Source organism: Dipodomys merriami, unplaced genomic scaffold (genome assembly GCF_024711535.1).
Source record: "Dipodomys merriami isolate MVZ:Mamm:240054 unplaced genomic scaffold, mDipMer1.0.p SCAF_680, whole genome shotgun sequence".
NCBI classification, from domain to species: domain Eukaryota; kingdom Metazoa; phylum Chordata; class Mammalia; order Rodentia; family Heteromyidae; genus Dipodomys; species Dipodomys merriami.
The window spans coordinates 138,429-154,191 of record NW_027206269.1 but is presented as its reverse complement, the minus strand read 5'-3'; the positions used below and the strand labels follow the sequence as shown (position 1 = coordinate 154,191).

Below are 15,763 nucleotides of genomic sequence, written 5' to 3'. Positions count from 1 at the left end.
TTGAACTCAGGCCTGACACAGTCCCTGAGTTTTTATTGTGCTGGTACTGGGGTTGAACTCAGGCCTGACACTGTCCCTGAGTTTTTTTTGCTCAAGGCTAGTGCTCTACTACCTGAGCCATACCTCCACTTCTGGCTTTTTGCTGGCTAACTGGAGATGAGTCTCTTGGTCTTTCCTGTCCTGGCTGGCTTCCAATTGTGATCCTCAGATCTCAGTCACTGGAGTAGCTGGGATTATACCCATGAGCCATCAGTGCCTGGCACCCCCCCCTCCTGGCATGCACGAAGCCATGGGTTCGGTTCCTCAGTACCCCATACACAGAAAAAGCCAGAAGTGGCGTTGTGGCTCGAGTGGTAGAGTGCTAGCCTTGAGCAAAAGAAGCCCAGGGACAGTGCCCAGGCCCTGAGTTCAAGCCCCAGGACTGGGACCCTCCCCCCCCCCAAAAAAAGGTATAGGTCTCTCTAAAGAAACATTTCTTTAATAAATGAAATTCCGTTCACACCGATTTGTGGCCGCCCCGAACTGTGTGGTTCCGCGGAGCCCAGTTAGGGAACGGCTCCTCGCCCCGCCCCCTTCTCCCGCCCCGCCCCCTCTCCCGCCCCGCCCCCTTCTCCCGCCCCGCCCCCTTCTCCCGCCCCGCCCCCAGCTGAAGAGTGGTTCTGCGGCTGCGCACTGCACGCCGTGGGGGCTGGGGCCACGGCGCCAGACCACGTGACTGCGACCGGCCGGCCAAGATGGCGGCGTCCTGCGTGGCGCTGCTGGCCCTGTGTCTGCTGTTGCCGCTGCTGCTGCTGGGCGCGTGGAGGCGCTGGCCGCGGGGGCGCGCGGCCCGGCACGTGCTGGTCGTGGTGCTGGGCGACGTGGGCCGCAGCCCCCGCATGCAGTACCACGCGCTGTCGCTGGCGGGGTGCGGCTTCTCCGTGACGTTGCTGGGCTTCTGCAGTGAGTGCGGGAGGGGGCGGGGCACGTCAGCACGATTGCGTCATCGCGCAGCCACGCCCCCACGTCCCCCCACCCCCGCGTGTCACTCCCGCCCGGGCCCCTCGAGGGACCCGCGGGGGGCAAAGACCACGGCCCGGGCTGAACCACTCCCTGCGGGGGGGTCCATTGAGTCCTCGGGTTCGAATCCCGGCGCGCGGGGCCGCGGGCGTGCAGCCCCTCCGCAGAGCTGACGGGAGCCGGCCGGGCCCCTCCCGGCCCTCGCCCCTCGGCGCTGAGCCCCGCAGGCCCCGGGGGTTCACTCCACGCCAAGGCCAGCTTTCCCGCCCGTGCGGTGCGGGCCGGAGCGGGTCCCCGTGGACCAGATCCTCGTGCATGGCTGGAGAGGGGGGCTCCGCCTCAGCCTCTTGTGTACTGTCTGCTCCTGCCGAGGCCAGGCTGCAGCGCGGCCGATCTAGTCTGCCGTGCAGGAGTCTTGGTCGGCTTGAGCTCCTACGCTGCAGCTGGGCCTGGTGTTCGGTAAACGTGGTACGATTTTGGGCCCCCTCTCGCTGGGCATTCTGGTAGAATCTGGACAGGAATTGGCCTTGTTCTCTGTTCTCCTTGGGGGAGGAACAGAGAGGTTTTGGAAACTCGAGTAGTGATGTGTGATTGTAATCCAGGCTACTCATGAGGCAGAGGCAGGAGGCTGCCACGTTCAAAACCAACCAGGGCAGAATTACTGAGGGAACCTCAAGATATCCACAAAAGGGTGTGGGGCATGGCTCAAGAGGTACAGTGCTTTCTTGCCCAGCATGCAGGAGTCCTGAGTTCAAATTTTAGTATGTCAGGGGAAAAAAGAAAGGTTTCATTTTATGAAACACTCACTTTTCATCTCAAGCTGAACAGTGGAGATATCTGACTTTAAGACTGGTGGCCACATCTGATTCATTCAAAGTGATGTTCTCATTTTCAGACTCCAAACCCCGTGATGAGCTCTTGCAGAATGACAGAATTCACATTGTGAAGTTGACAGAACTTCAGCATCTTGCAGGTAGGATGGTCAGTTCCAGGTTCCTCTGACTGGAGGGTGTGTGTGTGTGTGTGTGTGTGTGTGTGTGTGTGTTGTATATATGTATGCATTTGCATGTTGTGTGCATGTAAACCTGTAGATTGCCAAAAGCTCCTTTGGTGGTGTTAAGTATGTTTTGATTTGCAGTTGGGCCCCGAATTGTCCAGTATGGAGTCAAAGTTGTGTTTCAGACAGTGCACTTGCTGTGGAAATTGATGTGGACTGAACCAGCAGCCTACATCTTTCTCCAGGTGAGAGCCACTTTAAAAAAATGCACAAATTGGGCTGGGTGTGAACTCAGAAAGGCCCTGGGTTTGATTCCCACCATCTCACACAGAAATATGGACAAATTGACCAAGTACACATTCATTTATGTATATAAACTTTAAACCACGTGCTGGTGGCTCATGCCTGTAATCCTAGGTACTCAGGAGGCTGAGATCTACAGTTCAAAGCCAGCCAGGGCAAGAGAGTCCTTGAGACTCTTACCTCCAATAAACTACACAGAAAAGGCTGGAAGTGGCTGTCTGGTTCAAGTGGTAGAGTGCTAGCCTTGAGCACAAAGAAGCTCAGGAACAGTGCCCAAGCCCTGAGTTCAAGCCCCAAGACCAGCAAAAAGAAAAGAAAATGTGGTTTATAATCCCTTTTTAATTCCCCCTTAGTTTCCCTCACTTATCTCTAGACCATCACTAGCTGCTGACAGGGGAGAGTGGAATCTTTTCATTCTACTTTTCATGTCCTTGTTAAAATTTTTAAAGTTTATCTTATTGTAAAGATGCTGTACAGAGGGGGTACAGTTACATGAGTAAGGCAGTGAGTACATTATTTGTCGATCATTGTTACCCCTTGTAGTCCCACTATCCCTTCCCTCCCCCAGTTCTTCTTCTTTTTTTTTTTTTTTGGGTCCAGTCATGGGGCCTGAACTCTGGGCCTGGGTGCTGTCCCTCAGCTCTTCAGCTCAAGGCCAGTGCTCTACCACTTGAGACACAGCGCCACTTCTGGCTTTTTTGTTTTTGCTTATGTGGTGCTGAGGAATCGAACCCAGGACCTCAGGCATGCAAGGCAAGCGCTCTACCACTGAGCCACCTTCCCAGCCCCTTCTTTTTTTTTTTTTAATAAGGAATTTGTTTCTTCCTTGCACAGGGGCCGTGCTTCATTCCAATTGTAATTTATATCTGCCAAAGCAGGCAATTCTGTTTCTTGATTATAAGAAATTTGTTAGCAGTTCTGTTTCGTTTATGATCTGGCACTTCTGGTGGTGGAGAGGGTCTTTATTCTACTCATTGGTTACCCAGAGGTCAGTAACGCTTCCCGTCTCCCCGTCATGGCGGCACACTGCTGTAATTCAGCACTCGGGAGGCTGAGGCAGGGAGACTGAGAATTGGAGGCCTGCCTGGGCTACGCAGAACGAAACAGCTCTAGTCCTTCACGTCTGTGTGCCGTGGGCACGGCGGCTTTTCCCTGGGATCATGCAGCATGTGGTTGGGCTTCCTCCTCAGTGTCCACATTGCTTTCTTTCCTAGAACCCCCCGGGCCTGCCTGGCATCGCCGTCTGCTGGTTTGTGTGCTGCCTTTGCAGGAGCAAACTGGTCACCGATTGGCACAATTACGGCTACTCCATCCTGGGGCTGGCGCACGGCCCGCAGCACCCGCTCGTCCTGTTGGCTAAGGGGTGAGAGCTGGGGGCTGCAGGTGCCATGCTAGAACACCTCGGGGGGCCGTGGGAACTCCTTCCCACGGGGAAGTGCCGGCTCTGGAGCTGCTCCCAGCCTGGTGTCACCTCCTCTGTCTGTGCACGGCTGGCCTCAGGCCGCCCACCCCGGGGCCTTGCTCACTGTGGGTGGGAACAGCAGCAGCACCTGGCCGCCTGGGCCCCTGCTCTGCACACCCACCCTGTGCTGGGCCTCAGGGGTGCCCTCCGTCTCACCCCGGTGAGGGGGTGCTGCGTTCTTGTTTGTGTGTTTAACAGAAGAGTGACGGGACCGAGGGAGGGTGGGGGAGAAGGCTGGCGCAGGGGCTGCTTGGTTGGCACCAACTTCGGCAGATCTGGGAGATGGCAGCTCTGTAGCCTGGTGGAGGTTTTGGTGGCCTCTGGGCCAGCCCCACCCCAGCTCCGCGCTCACCTGAGACACCTTTGCAGGTATGAGAGGCTCTTTGGGCGTCTGTCCCACCTGAACCTGTGTGTGACCAACGCCATGCGGGAAGACCTGGCAGAGAACTGGGGCATCAGGTACCTCAGCCAGCCCAGGGGTCCCGGGAGTGTCCAGAGGCAGCTGCCACCTGCTACATCTGTTGGTGGTTTTCCGGCATCCACCAGATGCTATGGTTTTGGGGGAGCGGGGTGGGGGGAATGTTGGGCAGCTTCTTTTCCCACCTCGCTGGGCAGTCCTGGAAGTTTGCTGCTTAAATGTCGTGCGCTTCCCAAGGGATCCGGACTCCTGGGATTCCCCAAGAGCTCTTACTTGCTTGGGTCCGTCTGTCTCCTCCTTCCCTCAGTCCTTTGTGCCCTGACTGGCCTCTCCTTTTAGGGCTCTGACTGTCTATGACAGGCCGGCGTCTTTCTTTAAGGAGATGCCCCTCGAGCTGCAGCACGAGCTCTTCATGAAGCTGGGCCGCACCCACTGTCCTTTCCAGGCACGGTTCGTCTTGTCTTCCTGTGCTGGCTGCCCACCTGGGTCTCCCTGCCCCTCCTACACACCTGCTATTTCCCATACTCACGGGTGGGTTGACGGTGTCTGCTCACAGGCCGCAGCTGCAGAGCTGGGTTTGGAAGAGCTAGGGCGGCCTGAGTATTTGTATTCCCATTCAGGAGCGGGGTGACAGGCGGGGAAAGGGGTGAGCCTGGAGGTCAGTGTAACTTGAGTGTGTGGGATGGTCGTTGGGGCCAAATAGCCCAGAGCCCGTGGCCACCTGGCTCTGAGGGTTTTGCTGCATCCCCTGGGCTTTCCTTGCTCCTTCAGTTCTGAGCCCTCGGACCCCGCCACAGAGAGGTCGGCCTTCACCGAGAAGGATGCCGGGAGCGGGCTGGTGACGCACCTTCCTGAGCGGCCAGTGCTGCTGGTGAGCAGCACCAGCTGGACAGGTGTGCCCGCGCCCCTCCCCACACTGGTGTGTCCACCCCCCTACACGTGGGGGCTCCTGCCAAGTCACAAGCCCCTGTCCCCACCCCAGGGAAGAGGGGGTCGTGTCGGGGAGGTGACCCATGACCCTCCCTTCTCTCTCACAGAGGATGAGGACTTCTCCATCCTGCTGGCCGCATTAGAAAGTAGGTGTGTGGTGGGGTCCTTTGTTCTGGGCTGGGCAGGGGTCACTGATCCGTGAGACACTTGCTGAGCCTTTGTGGAGGGTCTTCCTGTGCCCCCCCCCCCCCGGGGTCATGGGGCTGGTCAGCCTAGCGGGGAGGGAGGTGGTGTGCAGCTCTGTGTCCCATCTTGAGGCTCTGGGGCTGAAGAACATCTCAAGGCCAGGGTCTCCCTAGGGGAAGCCCCCCCCTCCCCCAGTTGGTTGTCCTTTGTCATCTTTGTCTCGTTGTATGCATGTACGTATGTTGAGTGTGTTTTTGAGGTGCTGGGGACCCAACCCAAGGCCTCAGAAGCACTTCTCCCGTGTGAGCCTCATCCCAAGCCTGTGTTTCTTGATTTTTCTAACAGAGTTTGAACAGCTGACTCTCAGCGGGGCTGGCCTGCCTTCCCTCGTGTGTGTGATAACAGGTACCCGGGCTTCCCTGGGGCCTGCTCCCCCGCTCACTGCCGTCTCAGTCGGATGCCCACATACATACAGCGCACCCAAGACCCTGGTGGGCAGGGTGGGCCCTGTGCCCCACCTCCCGGCATTTGGCCTCTCAGCGTGTACCTGGCCCCGGGTGGCGGCTGCAGGCTGCAGGGCTGCGCTCTGAGGTGGGCTCTGAAGGTAGCTGGGAGAGAGGCTTCTGGGAAATGGCCTCCCAGCCTGAGCGGGGTCCGCTGAGGCCTGGGTGTGGGGACACACGGTCCAGGGCAGCGACTACTCTTCCTGCGCAGGCAAAGGGCCGCTGAAGGAGTACTACGGCCGCCTCATCCGTCGCAAGAGCTTCCGGCATGTCCAGATCTGCACGCCCTGGCTGGAGGCCGAGGACTACCCGCTGCTGCTAGGTGAGGGGCCAGGGAGGGCGGGTGTTAAAGGGGGTGCACGCAAGAGCCAGCCGGGACAGTGCTGCTGGCTTCTGTAGCATAGTCTTAAAAAAAAAAGAAAAAGAAAAAAAAAGAAAGCTGGGTGGTGGTGGCTCACGCCTGTCATCCTAGCTACTCAGGAGGCTGAGATCTAAGGATTGTGATTTGAAGCTAGCCTGGGCAAGGAAGTCCATGAGACTCTTTTCTCTAAATATCTTCCTCTCTCCACCCCCCAAAGAATGACAGACATGAAATTGTGACTCAAGTGGGTAGAGCACTAGCCCGGAGCAAAAAAGCTCAGGGTCAGCACCCAGACCCTGAGTTCAAGTCCAGTACTGACGTACATACACAGAAAAATTATGTAGGCAAAATACCTTCAGAAAAGCTGCCACTGGCACCACTGTGAGTACATGCCACATATACGTCAGTGTTATTCGAGACATCCACCAAGCTGTGTAGGATCTTCATCACCTTCAGTAGAAGCTGGGTTGTTGTGCAGTAACTGCTGGGAAGTTCCTTTTTCCATTTATTTATTTATTTATTTGGGTCTGGTTGTGGGGCCTGAACTCTGGGCCTGGGTGCTGTCCCTCAGCTCTTCAGCTCAAGGCGAGCGCTCTACCACTTGAGCCATAGTGCCACTTCTGGGTTTTTTTTTTCTTTTTGCTTATGTGGTGCTGGGGAATCGAACCCAGGGCCTCATGCATGCAAGGCAAGCGCTCTACCACTGAGCCACCTTCCCAGCCCCTCCTTTTATTTTTATAAAGGTAATGCACAGAGGGGTTACGTTTTCATGACAGGTAAAGAGTACATTTCTTTTTGGACAATGTCGCCCCTTCCCTTGGTCTCTCAAGGCTGGGCAGGTCTTTGAGAATAAACTGTGGCTACCTAGGAAGCATGTGTTCAGCTCTGGGCAGCCTCTGATAGGCCTGATGGCCAGTGGCAGAGGGCAGGGCTGCCCGGCCAGCGTCAGTGGGGACACTTGTTGAGAACATTGCCTGTTTCTGGGTGTGGGAAGGGCCACACAGTCCCAGGCAGCTGTTCCCCAGCGCCCTGACTACCCGTCTGCCTCCCCAGGGTCGGCGGACCTGGGCGTGTGTCTGCACAGGTCGTCCAGCGGGCTGGACCTGCCCATGAAGGTGGTGGACATGTTTGGGTGCTGCCTGCCTGTGTGCGCCGTGAACTTCAAGTGGTAGGCGTGGAACCCGAGCCCTCCTGGGTGGGGTACAGATGAGCTATCGGGGTGCCATGTGTGACCTGCAGGGCGCTGCCTCCCCGCACCTCGGGGGGGGCAGAGGACCCCACTTCTGTGGTGTCCACGCGCATGGCTTCAGCGTCATCGCACCGGCGGGGGAGCTGCCTTCGCAGCATTCACTCTGGGTGATGTACGTCATCTGGAGAGGATTTGGGGCCCAGGTCACCCACAGACCCCACCCCTCTGCTGAGGGGCCTGGTCCGCAGCACAGGCCGGCCCAGTGGTGGGTGGTGGCTTCCCGCAACGCTCACTGGAGCACAGTGGCCGTGCGAGCCAGTGGCCTGCTTTCTTCTCCTCCACCCGCCTCTCCTGGATGAACAGTTAAACAGCCGCAGCTCTGAGACTTCCCTCCCCTGGCAGCATGGACCGTGGGAAGGCCAGGATAGAGAAGGTTCTGGAAGCAGTGGTCCTGGCATAGGCCCCGGGTGGGCAGTTAGGGTGTTGACCGTGGTGTGAGCCGAGTTCAGGGTCCTTGGGGATGGAACAGCTATCTTTAAGCCGTACTTTGGCTTCTTCCCTTGGTTCGCACACAGGACCAAAGCTCCCTGCCACACATGTGCTGCCACGTGCGTCCAACGCTCAGGTCAGAGCGGCTGCCCCAGCCTGCTCCCCGCCTCTGCCTGAGTGTGGGCTCTGGGCACCCGGCGGGCTCAGGCTCCCCCTGCTCTCCCTGCAGTTTGCCCGAGCTCGTGAGGCACGGAGAAAACGGCCTGGTGTTCAAGGATGCGGAGGAACTGGCGGCTCAGCTGCAGGTAGCCGTGCCGGGGCCAGGGCTTGAGGGGTTTGGAGGAGGCCCAGCAGGGGCAGCTGTGGGGGGCTGTGGATGGCTAGTGCCGGGGCCACAGAGGTGATAGGTCATGCCGCCAGCCAGCCCCTGGAACACCGCTTTCCCCACCTACCCCGAGTTTGCGGCTTACCACCCACAAAAGATGGGGTGCTGCGCTTCCCTCCAGGGAGCAGGGAGAGGCAGTGAGGCTCAACTAGGATATAAAATTCAGTCCTTTTTTTCCTTTCATTTTTGGAAGAGGTTTGCTTATTGCAGTACTAGAGATGGCATGTGCCTTGCCTTGCAATCTCTAGGCAGGTGCTGTAGCACCTGCACCAGCCCCAGCCCCATGGTTCCTGAGTTGAATAGACAGCTGGGTCTGTAAAGGCTTCACCCTTCTGCTGTAACTTGAAAGCAGCCACTGACCCGTCTGTGCATGCATGGGATTGTAAATAAAACTATTTCTCAAAGCAGGTGGGCTGGACTTGTTCCACAGACCCCCACTCCTTCCTCCTGTACAGATGGCTGGCTGGGCCTGCGGGCCAGGATGAGGGGCTCCTCCCCAGCACCCCGTGACTGAGTGGGATCCAGTTAGGGGATAGACTGGGGAACAGTGGTTTGAGGGCCTGAGATACGGATCTGTGCTCTGTGCTTTTCCTGCAGAGGCTTTTCTCCAAGTTTCCTGACCCCACTGGTGAACTGCAGCAGTTCCGCGAGAACCTCAGGAGTGCAGAGCAGCTCCGGTGGGACGAGAGCTGGAGGCGGACCGTTCTCCCCTTGGTGGACGGACTGACCCTGGGGCCTGGGGCCACTGTCCTTGAGTGCCCCCCAGTGGCCAGAGGCCGGAAGGACAGCAGCAGGCACTCTGCGGCTCTGACCTAGGGGCTGCTCGGCCCAGATCCCAGACCTGAGACTGGGTTTGTCTCCTGCAGTGGGACCAAGAATTGTGAGTTGGGGACACACTTGGCAAATACATATTTATTTCCACAAAGGACCTGGCCTGAGAGCCCCTGGGGAAGCAGCACCCACTCATGCCCGCTGCCTTTTCTCAGGACCGTTTGTGGTTCTGACTCAGAATTTAACTCCGCACATGGTGAAGGCAGTGCGGTTCACGGGTTCTACACAGAGCCCCTGTCTGATGGAGATCAAGCCTCCCGGTGCTGGTGCACCTTCAACGTGAGCCTCAGGATGGAAGTCTCTGAGCATCCGTCGTAGGGGAACAGCTTCCGGGGGTGAGGCGGCACTGTCTCCCAGCCGATCTCAGCGCCGTCTGAAATGGATGGCAGGACAGGGGCAGGCGTGTCCAGCCTGGCTCGAGCTGATCACAGCTTTCCAGGCTCTGTAGCTGTCTATAGTCTACCTCTGGGGTGGGACCAGGAACCTGTGGTCTTAAGGCAGGAATGACAGGCTGGGCATGGTAGAACACGCCTGTAATCCTAGCTACTTGGGAGGCCAAGATCACCTAGGCCAAAAAAGTTTGGGAGACTCCATCTCTGCCATTACATGCAAAATAGCACGGAGGCCCATCTCTCATCCCAGTGGTGTGGGGAAGTACAAATAGGAGGATTGCAGTCCAGGCCAGCTAGCCTGAGAATACAGGGAGACTTTACTGAAGGAAAATAAAACAACAACCAGAAACAAACAAAGAAAGGGCAGGAGGTATGACTCAGCACCCACCTGGCAAGTGTGAGCCCCCAGGTCGAAACCCCAGCATCACACACACACACAACCCAACCCTTCTCCAACCCTGCAGTGACAGCCACAGGAGCCCTCAGGTCCCCGTCACTCTGCACCCGTCCAACCTGCCAGTCAGCCCAGGGGGTGAGGAGCTGCGATCGGAACCTGCATTGGCCGGGCTGCTGGACCAGCGGACTGCACAAGGCCAGGACCGGGGCGTGTGCGGGCGCAGATGGCCGGGCTCCCTGGCCATGGAGTCCCAGTTAAGGTTATTATAAAACCAGTTAGAATAGACAAAAAGATGTGGAAGGCTCTAGACTCTTGCTACTAACTGGAGTGTTCTAGAAATTCCCCATAGTTACAGAGACATGGAGATAGTTATCTTGAGGGGTGCTGGGGGTGAAGCCTGGGGCCTGTGCAAACGAGGCTAGGCTGTGTCCCTGAGCCACACCCCCGCTGCACCTGGGATGGGGGCTGCAAGCACCAACTGCCCGCATCCAGCCTGAGATTGCATCTGAGGCCCGTGGTGGGGCTCCTCCCTCCTCCCGCCGCGCCCCCCCCCCCCCCCCCCGTCAACCTCCCAGGCCCATCTCCACCTCATGGGAGGCGCGTGGGGGACACCACGGTGGCCTGAGGGCCCAGGGCTCACCCAGCTCGGTGGTGAACAGCCGGTACGTGTCTGGGTTACGCATGGTGAAGGCCACGTAGACTTCGGGTGTGCGGCCCCCTAGGCAGGCAGAGAGCCTGCGCAGGACCTCAACCAGCGAGCGGGTCACGTCTGGGCAGTACAGCACGTCTGCCGTGAAAACCCACGTCACCACGGGCTCGGGCCCGCTGACCGCAGGGCAGGAGGTGGCCGGGCACGTCAGAGCTGTGCCACGCACTGCCTGGGGAGGGGACGCCGGGGGCGGGAGGTGCTGGGGATGGGTGTGCCCCACGTCTGAAGCTCTGGGGGTGCGCAGGCCACTAGCCGCCTGGCACTGATGTAGGGGTGGGGTGGGATGTCCTCAGGGTGTTCACCACCCTGGAGTCCCCAGGGTGACTTTGGGGTGCCCTGTGGGCCCCTGCCCGCCACCCCCGAGACACGACCAGGAGCCCAGGGTCACCGGCTGCGATGATGACGTCCGGCTGGAAGGCAGCGAGCTCAGGGGCGGTGGCCGCGTCCCAGTCCAGGTGGGCCACGGTCACCAGGGGCGTGTGCGTGTCCGCGGCGGGCTCTGGCTGCAGCGAGAAGCCGTTGAGGCCCACGTTCTCCCGGAGCTGCCGGAGCACGCGGCTGTGGCAGTCGCTGAAGATGTAGGCTCGGGGGCGGCACGACTTGCAGATGGCCAGGCCCGTGAGGCCGGCCCCGCTGCCAAGCTCCAGGACCGTCCTGGGTGGGGAAGGGGGCCCCCGTGTCTGTGACTGCCCAGCCCCACTGCCACGCTCGACGGCCCAGGGTGGGGGACGGGACCCAGGTCACCTGTGAGCAAAGGTGGCTGGGTTCTTGATGGCCCACTCTGCGAGGTAGAGGGCGGCGTCCCATGTGACCAGGCCGGTGGTGCCGTGGGACACGATGGCTGTGCTCTCAGAGAGCGTGACCACCTCCCCTGATGGCTGCAGGGAGACAGGGCGGGAGAATTAGCCCAGGCACGCACAGTACAGGCCGCCACGTTAGATCACAGCGGGCAGTGGCTAAGAGATGGTGGGTGTCCACTGTGGGGGAACACTGCTCAGTAATGAGGAAGAGCACACTGTGGGCACGCCACCACCAGGACACCGCAAGGGCCCTGTGCAGGGTGAGAAGCCAAGCTAGAGCCCCATGTCCCATGGCCGGCGGGAGGAGGGCGCATGTGTCATACCAAGATGTAGCTCCGGTGGCACCGGGTGGACTCCTTGGCTGTGAGGACCTCTGCCAGCGCTTCGTACAGCTCATCCGAAGGCTCAGTGTGGACAGCTTCGTGCTGGGGACAGACAGGGCCATGGGACAGCTGGGGTGGCACCCAGCTGCTGCCTGTTGGCTTTGGCTGTGATCCAAAAGGGAGGCTGGAATGGGACCTTGTCATCACGCCCTTCCTCTGGCCTGATTCTCACCATGGTGACAGAGATTTGGGGTGTAAGGTGGAGAGAGGAAGGGACGACAGGTGGATCCCACCAGGGCCTCCAGGGACTGAGGGAAAAGCTCCGCCAGTCTTAGACCAGAGAATGGTCCGGTGAGTCACCAGGGTGGCACCCCTGAGATTCACCAGGCGGGACTAAGCTCATCTGAGGGCCAGCTGGGCTTCTGGGGACCCAGGAAGGCCCCAGAGGGGCCTTGGGCAGGGGTGATGGAGGGACACAGGTCATTAGTGTGTGGGCTGGCTGACAGGATTTGCTATGGCCCGGCCTGTGAATGTAATCCTTCCAGCCAACTGCGTGTGGAGAATGTCACTGGCTAGCTGCGAAGGAACGTATGCTACTGCTCGAATTTCCAGCGGCAGCCATTGTGCCATTGCCCAGGCTGGCAGGTACCAGGCGGGATTCGAGTGAGTGGGCCTGTGGGGCAGGGAGGGAGTGCCCCCAGTTCTCTGCAGGACCAGAACCTGTGTGGTGGGAGGTGACCAGAACAGACATGGCTGGTGTTGAGAGCTCTGGATATGAGTGGGGAGAAAAGCCTTGCTGTCCCCTATCCCTGCCCTCCCTTCTCACTCTGCCCTGTCCCTGGTGGTCCAGCCCACTGCCCTCTGGAGGCCCCTGGCACAGGGCTGGCAGAGGAGGCATGGGGCAGGGGGGAGGGGTCGTAGGCCTGGCAGTCCCTGACTGTCACTAACCTTTTTGATGAGCTCCAAGACGAAGCTCTGGGTGTAATTCTTGGACGGTGGGTGCCTTGCACACACGGGGTGTCGCACTGTCTACCGGAAGAACCCAGTGGTTAGATCTTAGCTTCTGACAACTTCATCTAGGAACACTGAATCCTGGCGTTCTTACCTTCTGTAAAATATCCAGCAGCAGCTGCTCAGACTCTGGTGAACATCTCAATTTCTCTTCTAGGCTCTACTGGGAGGAAAAAGAAAGATAGATGGAGCATGAATGAGATATTAAGCCATTTTTTCCCTCAGCAACATGAAACATGCACAACTGTGCAGGGGTCAGGCCTGCTCATTCGGTGCTCTTTTGGGGGACTGGAGCCCATTAGTGAGCTCGGGATCCAGGCAGATCAGGCCCTGTTACCACCCTGTCCCATACACTCCCCTCTGGCCACACTGACCCCCTGAAATATACCAGCTGTGTTCCCACTATAGAACCTTTGCATTTCTTGTTCTTCAAGGCAGTCTAGGACCTTTGCATTTCTTGTTCTTCAAGGCAATCCAGCTGCTGGCTGCTTTGCTATGTTAAGTCCCAGTTCACAGACTGCCCGGTGCCTGGCCACTAAATCAGGGAGACGCTGACTAACTTAAGGACGGTGACACAAACAGCTCCAGGAAGTCAGTATCACTGATTAAAAGCGATGGCAGAGAGATGCTGTCATGGGGTCATGGCAGCATCTAGGGGTGTGGGTCAGGGACAAGGCATGGGTCCTCGCTCTGCTTCTCTCCTCATTGAACACCTCCTCTGATCGGCCTTTGAACACGTCCTCGGGTCGGGCTGTCAGCGGTAGGCCGCAGCTCACGGGTGCTGGCTGTATTCACGAACCAATACAGTGGGCCCTGAATGGGGGCCTACAGCTGCTGTTATCTTCCGTGTCGGAGGCTGACAAGGAGGCCTGGGTATCCGAGGGGCTCACGCATGAACTCATCACCGCACGTGCATCGCCAAGCAGGGTGCGGTGGGGTCCACGGAGCCCCCGCCGCTGCGGGGACCGCGCGCCAGCCCGGGTCCCCAGGCCCCGTCAGGCCTCGGCTGCTCCGGGGCGGCTTTGAGGTCCGATCCCCGGGGGGGCCGGGCTGGTCACCGTCCCGGTCCTCGAGCGCGATCGCGCGCGGGCCGCGACCCTGCGGAGCCCCACGCGGCGGGGGCCCCGCGCTCCCGCACCGCGCAGGCCGCAGGCCCGGGGGGAACCGCCACCCGCCGGGGCTCCAGTCCCGATGCCTGCCCCCCCACCCTCCCTTCCCGAGCCCACCGGGCCCCGGGCCTCGCCGCCCACCTGCCAGGGGAAAGAGCGCAGCGCGCGCGCCGCCAGGAAGCGGCGCTCGAAGCTCCGCAGCAGGCCGGCTATCTCCGCGCGCTCCTCCCGCGCCATGGCAGGCGGGGCCGGCGTTGCTAGGAGACGGGCGGAAGTGAGTCGGAGCCTACAAAGGGGGCGTGGCCGAGGGCCTGACGTCCCTACAGTCACGGGGCGGGGCCAAAGAAGCCTGGGCGGGGCTTGTAGGCGGGGCCAGGCGGGATCCGGCCCCCATGGGGCGTGGCTAGGCGATCCCTGGGTGGTGGGGGCCGGTACCCCTCGCCTGGCCCGGGTCAGGCCCTGGCTGCGGGTGTCCTCCAGGGCCTCAGGGCTCGCTAGGAGGACATTAAATAAATAAGCATTCAGGAGGCCCGGGGAGCACACAGGATCGCCTGGGCTTCCAGGAGTTTGCTTTGATCTTGCAGGAAGAGGAAAAAAGCCACCCAGACCCCAACACACCCAAGCGCACGCGCACACACAAGCAGACAACAGTGAATTCATTTTTAGTTACAAGGCAGGACGGCTTGCAACCTATTCGGGCTCGGACGCTGACTTTGTGTGTGCCAGTGTTGGAGCTTGAAGCCAGGGCCTGTGCACTCTCCCTGCCACTGGAGACACAGCTCCACTTCTGGCTTTTTGGGGTCGTTTTAAATAGAGTCTCGCTGGGCTGGCTTTGAACTGTGATCCAGTCTCCGTGTCAACAAGTGGAGGTGAGGTTCAGTGAAGTTTCCCTTTAAATGTAGGAACTCTTCACTTAGGGTACTTGACTTTGATTGCAGAATAAGAATTACAATGGGAAGGAAACTTGAGCTTTAAGAAGTAAACAGACAAAGGGACAGACAAACACACTGAAGAGCAGGTCACAGCCTAACAGGGTGTGGGAGCTCTCCTGGGGAGATAGAGACACGCACAGCCCCTTGGGCTATTGGAGGTATTTATATGGTAGGAGGGGGGTCTGGCTTCAAAGTTATGCAAAGATAGGAGCTTTGTCTTTGCTCTAATCAGACCTGGTGTTAACGTTCTGAGTTTCTAGGTAAGAATGCATCCAGCCTAGAAACCGATCCTTATCCTTGAGATAAGGAGTCAGGCTGCTATTTGCATTCTGGGGCACGTGGCTTAAGTTTGGAGAAACTTTTTTCTCAGGAGGGCATGCATCTTATCAGACAAGTATTAATTCCTGGGGTGAGGAATGCATCCCATTGTCTTTCTTTGAAGCAAAGATAGTACTTACATGTTTCTAAATACCCTGTTTCTGTGGCCTTCAACAGGCCTCAGTTTCTTTAAATTAGCCTTTTTCATTTTCCCTTAAATGACTTTGGTCCCTTAATCTCAAGGGAAGCACATGAAGGAATATCTCCTATATTTGCTGTAAGCTGACCACACCTCATCTTTGCTTCAGCTATCCTGCCGGGGTTACAGGCGTGAGTCACCAGCCTTCGGCAGCTCTGACATTCTGACGCTGGCAGATCTTTCCATCTGGGGGAATCTCAAGCTAATTTGTTAAATATGCTCACAGCCGATAGAAGGGTAGAGAAAAGGACAGATTAAGTCTTATTACCTCTTTCAGTTGAAAAACTCGTGAGTCCTGCTCAGCTCAGAGGAGGAGAGGGATTAATTCTAATTGAATGCAAGTGTTCTCTCTAATCTGCGGATCCTCCACTTCACCGAGCCAGTGAGCACAGATTGGGTGGAGAAGATTCATCATTTATTTCCAGAACCTTTGGTTTTACATGAAGGCAGCGGGCCAGGGAGTGATCAGCTCCCTACCTGCTGTAGACCACGCAGATCTGTGGGGATGGCTCGGGGACCC

General features: G+C 58.4%; 2 protein-coding genes across 4 annotated transcripts; one reads left to right on the top strand and one right to left on the bottom strand.

Annotated features, from left to right (window-relative positions):
- Positions 1–723: 723 nt before the first annotated feature.
- LOC138816068 (chitobiosyldiphosphodolichol beta-mannosyltransferase-like) lies at positions 724–9,150 on the top strand. Of its 2 annotated transcripts, none has more exons than XM_070005600.1 (13): positions 724–942; positions 1,895–1,972; positions 2,138–2,241; positions 3,514–3,662; positions 4,131–4,220; positions 4,519–4,629; positions 4,951–5,072; positions 5,217–5,255; positions 5,641–5,700; positions 6,010–6,120; positions 7,213–7,327; positions 8,067–8,142; positions 8,820–9,150. In XM_070005600.1, the coding sequence occupies exons 1-13, from the start codon at positions 735–737 to the stop codon at positions 9,036–9,038; spliced, it is 1,482 nt and encodes a 493-aa protein (XP_069861701.1). In that variant the 5' UTR covers positions 724–734; the 3' UTR covers positions 9,039–9,150. The 2 variants fall into 2 exon arrangements, with proteins under 2 accessions (XP_069861701.1, XP_069861702.1); XM_070005601.1 differs by lacking the exon at positions 724–942 and adding an exon at positions 1,042–1,467.
- LOC138816069 (protein-lysine N-methyltransferase EEF2KMT-like) lies at positions 9,120–14,041 on the bottom strand. Of its 2 annotated transcripts, none has more exons than XM_070005602.1 (8): positions 13,936–14,041; positions 12,780–12,845; positions 12,623–12,703; positions 11,675–11,776; positions 11,296–11,429; positions 10,940–11,205; positions 10,483–10,629; positions 9,120–9,426 (listed from the first exon to the last, which is right to left on the bottom strand). In XM_070005602.1, the coding sequence occupies exons 1-8, from the start codon at positions 14,029–14,031 to the stop codon at positions 9,302–9,304; spliced, it is 1,017 nt and encodes a 338-aa protein (XP_069861703.1). In that variant the 5' UTR covers positions 14,032–14,041; the 3' UTR covers positions 9,120–9,301. The 2 variants fall into 2 exon arrangements, with proteins under 2 accessions (XP_069861703.1, XP_069861704.1); XM_070005603.1 differs by having other exon boundaries at positions 9,335–9,544.
- Between the last annotated feature and the right edge of the window lie 1,722 nt (positions 14,042–15,763).